A 6588-nucleotide genomic window follows, 5' to 3' on the forward strand; every position below is an offset into this window, starting at 1 on the left:
CTGGGCTGGGTCGGGAAGCCAGTCAACGTAACTCGATTTCGTTATTACCGAGTTATGTTGAAAATAACTCGATATCTTTAGCATTGAGATACGTTGAAGACCATTTTCTACATTAGATTCCTCTTGGACTGCCTCTGGACCAGTCCAATTATCTGGGCTGGGTCAGGAAGCCCAGTCAACTAACTCGATTTAGTATTACCGAGTTATGTTGAAAGAACTCGATATCTATAGCATCGAGATACGTTGAAGACCATGTCTACAGTTAGATTCCTCTTGGACTGCCTCTGGACCAGTCCAATTATCTGGGCTGGGTCAGGAAGCCCAGTCAACGTAACTCGATTTACGTATTACCGAGTTACGTTCAGAAGAACTCGATTTCTGTAGCTTCGAGATACGTTGAAGACGTGTCTACAGTTAGATTCCTCTTGGACTGCCTCGGGACCAGTCCAATTATCTTAACTCGATTTCTGTATAAGCGAGTTATTCGCATGTAACTCGATTTCTGTAGTATTGAGTAATTCTACTTTAACCTGATGTTCAGGATATCGAGTTACTTCCAATCGAGTTGCCACACACAACATGGATTCCTCTGAGATACACTACGCACAGCATGGACTCCTTTTAGTCCCAGTACACATAACTCGATTTCTTAATAATCGGGTTATGTGTATGACCAACCCACTATTTAGTGCTCAAACGTACGAAGCAGCAACTGTTCAACTTCTTCTCAGCGAAAGTTTGGAGAACCAGAACAATGGCTTCTCAATGGCAGAGAGACAACGACGATGGTCCTGCTGATCGGTCCCCACACTTTTTCAAGATTATTCTGCCGAATGCTGTTCAGGAAGGAAAGCTTGTAAGTATGCTCAAATTTATAAACTAGATTCCTCTGAAAATCATATGCTAATATACACTTCGTACACTTCATCTTCTTTATTTGTGATTCTTGAAAAAATGTACATTTGTTACATGTAGTCAGAAAAACTTTCATTTTGCAATACGTAGGTTACACTTTAAGAAGAACACAGTCACATAACAGAGTACTTTTGCATCGAACACTTTTATATGAACAAAAAATGAAACAGGGATAAGCGCATGGTAGAGATTGAGGAAAAATAAATACAGAGCAAGAGCAGATGGCATTTTTTTGAAAATGTGATAGGGCTTATAGGGTCACCACAGATGTATAACTCAATTTAAACTGTGAAACTGTGTCCTGGGATCAAACTAGGATACAGAAATCGTTCACTCTTTTTATCATTTGTTTTTTAGAGTTCACAAACTTATGAAGTGGCTAAGTGGCAAAAATTACTACGTCTAAATCCAAATCCTGCCCATAAACAAAAGTGGGTCATCTTCAATGTTTCCCCAACACCCCAAAACCAAATCACAGACACATTATCAAAATACAACATTTCCCCAAAATTTTTTACATTTCAACAACAACAGAGAAATGTAAAATGTTGACAGCTGTTGATGGTTATTTTGGTTATAAGATTAGGTTGTATAATTTGGTTTCAAAATTCATAAGATTTGTTACTGTTATAGCTATTAAATATAACGTCAATGTTGCAGGATTACATTTTATTTTGTTTGATTTTCTTTTCTTTTTTGTGTGGGGGTGGGGGGCTGTAACTAAGAAGTATTCTGCCATCATTCAAACTTTTATTTTCTAGCATTGTGTATAAGGATTGATTGCATGTGTTTATTTCCCTAGCCTGCATTTATGTTATGGAGATTCTTTTTACAGCGGATTCCAGATAAGTTCGTGCAGAAATTTGGAGTGGACCTGTCAGATATGGCCTTTCTCACTATTCCAAATGGTAGAAAATGGAAAGTCAAGTTGACACAACATGCTGGGGGGGTTTGGTTTCAAAATGGTTGGTCCGAATTTGCAAGCTCTCATGGTGTAGCCGTGGGGCACTTGCTGGTTTTCAAATATGAAGGAAATTCACAGTTTGATGTACTCATATTTGATGCCACTGCAACAGAAATAGACTATACTTTAGACGACGAACTCCAAGTTCATAGGATCGAAGATGATGAGAGTGATGACAGCTCTGTTGAAATCATCAAACACTTTTATAGGGGAGAGGGTTCAGGTTTGAATGTTACATTTTTGTAAGCAACTGGTTGATTTGTTTAGCTTCTGCTCTATTAATTTTATGTGCATGACTTCGTATTTTCAACTTCTTTCAGGATCAGCCCATCCTAAGAAAGACGGTGGTGTAGCTAAAAATCTTGTTATAGCCAATGCTTTTAAATCAGAAAATCCCCTTTTCACTGTTATCATGCGTCCATCCTACGTTAATGGCAAGGATCGTGCGGTAAGCTTTTAGCTTCACTAAAATGTAATATTTTTGTAATTTAGAAATGCAACTCCCATTAACTATCATTTTTCATAGATCAATTAGAAAGATTGTCACACTAGATACTTGTGGCTGGACATTTTGTTGGTAATGATTTTTTCTTATTTGTGTTTTTAGGTGAAAAGATGTAGATCAATTAGATACTTGTTGCTGGAATATATTTGTTAAATATCTATTATTGTTCCTTGTACAGAGTTTACCCCAAGACATTATCAACTACTTACCAAGAGACGGGTTTACCAAGGACTACACCAAAGCAAGTATACTCCCTGTCAAGCTCCAGATTGTGGACCGATTATGGCCTGTGAAGCTATACATTTATGAACGAAGTGGGGGTTCATCATGTGTCGTATCAGCTGGTTGGTCTGCATTTGTGAGGGAAAATAGTTTGCAAGTAGGAGATGTTTGCGTATTTGAGCTGATTATGAGGGACGGTGTTGTGTTAAACGTCCACATTTTCAAGTGCCAAGACTAAGTGGTTAGGGTGGATGCAAAGTGATGATAATATTATGTGATGTTTAGAGTGTGTTTACTTTGCAACTTTACTATTCATCCCTATTTTGTTCATCCCAGTTTGCAACTTTATTGATTGGGTACTTTTGTGATGTTTAGAGTTTCACTCTTGGAAAATTTTTAATTACTATGATGAACTTTCATATGTATTTTAAAATGAATGTGATGCTGTATTTTTTTCTGCGCTTTTGTTTGGATTTTGGCCTTTTTGCATGTCATTCAATTATATTACATTGAATGGCGACTCTTGGATTTTATTTTAGGGGGGTCAACATTGTTATTGCTATAGGATTTTGTTCTTTTCAGATGACATTGTTGTATGTTTTGTATATATTGTAACACTTTAATACAATAACACCATGTGCAATAATTTTTAGTCATTATTTTTGATGTTTGCAAATTTAGATGTTTAAAAAATAAGTGAGAAGTTAATCCATCAATTGTGTCAATCAATATAATGTGGCAAATTGAAAAGCTTGATAGCTAAATTTTCAAAATTTCACTTGGTAGCAATTTTTCAAATGTTATAGATGAAGTTGGAACTTCTTGTAAACTGCAAGGACTAAAATAGGTACTGTTTTATTCAATGAACTTGATGAATCGTTGCTCAAAGAAAAATATCATTGTTTCCTGAAAAATCTTTGTATCTTACAAATGAATAACACAAAATACTGGTGAAATATGTACCAATACGCTATTTGCAGCCAAATTTTCCACGGCTCCTTTGCCAGCTAAAAAACCACGAACAAGAGGACTGTATGGAACTATTCCAATGCCAAGCTCCCTGCATGTACAAAAACATTAAAATTCGAGAGAGCATACTCATGCTTCTGGATAAGATAATTAAATTATATTGAAATCAAATCTACACAAAATAAATGATATTTTTTTTTTTTGTTGCAGTAGTCCTTCAAAAGAACAGTAGTGTTGCAAACGCAAGGATGAATATAAGGGGAAAATAAAAAAGGAGAGAGATTTAGGATACACGGAAGCATTCAAAACACCAAAATTTATAGAAAAACATCATCTTTGAACTAAACAAACCTGCAAACAACATCTGTCAGACTCCTATCATAACTGCTGCCATTAACTGCTTATGAAAGTGGGTCATCCACACGGCAGAAATGCAAGTAATTCTATCATTGTCATAAGGAATCATGAGTCTGGATTATTTCTAAATCCATTTTCTCAAGAAATTTTCATGAAAAAGAAATTTTCATGAAAACTGTGAAACTTACATTTTATTGAAAATCATACCACTAAAAAAGAAGTAAATAAAAAATATTAAATAAAAAGGCTCCGCATGATTTTTGGAACAACTTAGAAGACTACTTGTTATTGTCAATTAATGTTGAGAAATGATTACACCTAACAAGAAGATTAAGGGAAACCAGTGAAAATAACTCAAGTTTTACAAAATTGAGTAACTCTGCAAATAACTGGCTTTATGATGTATCCATTTATATGCAAGCCATTACACACAGAAATTGCATTCTTGAGATATTCTACTGCAAATAACTCGATTTTATCGGAGTTCGGTTTTGTGCGAGGTAGCCATATACTGTTGGATTCCTCTTGGACTGCATCTGGACCAGTCCAAATATATGGGCTGGGTGGGTGCATGTGTACAACGTAACTCGATTTTTCAAATCTCGAGGAATTTGAATTCTTGAGAGTGTCCACTGCACAGAACTCGATTCAAGTAGAATTGAGTATTGTGGCAGGCCTACCTTTAAACTTCGATTCGTCTTGGACTGCATCTGGACCAGTCCAAATATCTAGGGGCCCAGAAAAATAAATCGAGTTATGTATAATCGAGTTATTTGAAATTAACTCGCTGTTTGCAACATCGAGTTATGAGAAAGCCGTTCCACCATTAACTGGATTCTTGTTATTTGTGCTACACATAACTCGATTTACGGACAGTCGGTTTATGTGTAAGCCCTTGTGCTGAAAATTTGATTGCATGTAACTCGATTTCCAGAAAATCGAGTTATATGGACATTACAATCTATTACCCATTTTTATTAACTCTTCCCCAGTTCTGCAGAACTTGCAGCTGTCCGAAATTACATCTTCGATTGCTCTCGCTTCATCCGGCTAGAACCCACAATTTCCCGCGTAAATTCGTCGAGGATTTTACATAGTAAGACTCTTTTAACGGTTGCTGTCTTTGAAATTACACATTGTTGGTGCATTATTCTCAAATTTTGCATTTTGATGCTTCACACTTCTATGTCTATGTCTATGAAGATTGTGATGAAATTGGGTGTTTGCCTAGTCAAATGCATTGTTGTTAGTAAGGTTGCCTATGTCATAGGTTGTCTTCCTTCCACAAAATGAACTTGCCAGTGGCTCCATATGTGTGTGGTATAGATATATGCTGGTTGTATGTCTAAACTGTACATTGTGCAATTTATTTTCTGTTTTTTGTAGAAGCTGGTGAAACTTACTACATGTAGCTACGATGGTATGATATATGTCAGTTCCTAAATCCACTTGTATGTTTCCTATATGATAAGACTTCTGTTATATACTCTAGGTCTCTAACTTCAAATTATTGACTCGGACCAAAATGCATTACAATTATTGCACCAACTAAACAACCCGTGAATAAGAATATTGTTTTTTCATTGTGTTGTTGTAAACTGCTCTAGACATTATATTGTGTGCATGATTTTCTACACATGGTAGCTGGTTACTCTTCAATTTTTGTTCTCTGCTTCAAACTTCATTTTGGTTCTGTTTTTGTGTGAGCTGATCGTGTTTGCACTACTGACCATCGATTAGTTATGGGTCCGAAGAGGACTAAGAGGGGAAAATGCAAAGCTGCATCCGAACCTGAAGTGGTGTTTAATCAATTAAGGTTCCTCACGCCAGAAAATGAGCAAACCTTTGAAACCTTGATTAAGCGTAGGCGTATTTGGGGAGAAAGGCAAATCAATTTACAGGAACTGCATCCTTTTGTTCGTGAGAATCTACAGTCTAGGCATTGGCTGTCCCTATGTACAAACATACAACCCCCTCCAGCTGACTTGATTAGAGAATTCTATTCAAATCTATCGGTGCATGAGGATCTTGGTGGTCACAAGGTGGCATCGTCCATACGTGGTGTACCGTTTACAATAACTAAGGAGTACGTATCTAAAGCCCTTGATGTACCTATAATTTGTACACCTACTTATCCAAACTCTATGTCTCCTCGTATTGATGATGTTATGGATGTTCTTTGTGGACGATCAAACAATCGGGATTCTGGCCGAAGTATTAGCTCAAGTGAGTTGACTGAGCTTAATTATATCTTCTTTAGGATAGCTTGTCACAACATTTTCCCTATCTCTCATATTCATACAATCCCTGTAGACAGGTGTATCTTGCTTTACGCCCTCGTCACCAATAGTTCCATTTGTTTTCCTTCCCTTTTCATCGAAACCATTGTCAAGGTGCGTAGGAGCAAGTATAAGAGGCATGCTTTGTTTTTCCCAGTTCTCATCCATAGGGTCCTCAAATATTTAGGATTAAAGAACTTTCCTTCCCACGAGTTGGTTCACATCCAAGCCCCTATAAGAGCCAAATTTCTGAAACAGCGAACTGCCCAAAAGAAGGTTGTCGACCTCAGTGTTGGTCCATCCAACAGACCACGAGTACGGTCTACTACTGGAGATGTTCAAGATGAGGACATGCATGGGGATCCCACATCTGTTGT

The 6588-nt window shown here is 36.9% G+C and overlaps 1 protein-coding gene across 1 annotated transcript; it reads left to right on the forward strand.

The window, feature by feature from the left end:
- The first annotated feature begins 754 nt into the window (after window positions 1-754).
- On the forward strand, window positions 755-2844 carry LOC115967221 (B3 domain-containing protein At4g01580-like). The gene is made up of 4 exons (XM_031086281.1): window positions 755-856; window positions 1751-2102; window positions 2200-2327; window positions 2563-2844. Exons 1-4 carry the CDS (start codon window positions 755-757, stop codon window positions 2842-2844), a joined length of 864 nt encoding a protein of 287 aa, XP_030942141.1.
- The last annotated feature ends 3744 nt before the right edge of the window (window positions 2845-6588 follow it).

The sequence above is a fragment of the Quercus lobata genome, chromosome 2, assembly GCF_001633185.2.
Source record: "Quercus lobata isolate SW786 chromosome 2, ValleyOak3.0 Primary Assembly, whole genome shotgun sequence".
NCBI classification, from domain to species: domain Eukaryota; kingdom Viridiplantae; phylum Streptophyta; class Magnoliopsida; order Fagales; family Fagaceae; genus Quercus; species Quercus lobata.

Excerpts from the sequence above, each read along its gene's own strand:
- LOC115967221 (XM_031086281.1), top strand. The coding sequence starts at position 755 with ATGGCTTCTCAATGGCAGAGAGACAACGACGATGGTCCTGCTGATCGG. Across the intron at positions 857-1,750 it reads CTGTTCAGGAAGGAAAGCTT|CGGATTCCAGATAAGTTCGT; the intron begins GTAAGTATGCTC and ends TTCTTTTTACAG. Across the intron at positions 2,328-2,562 it reads TTAATGGCAAGGATCGTGCG|AGTTTACCCCAAGACATTAT; the intron begins GTAAGCTTTTAG and ends TTCCTTGTACAG.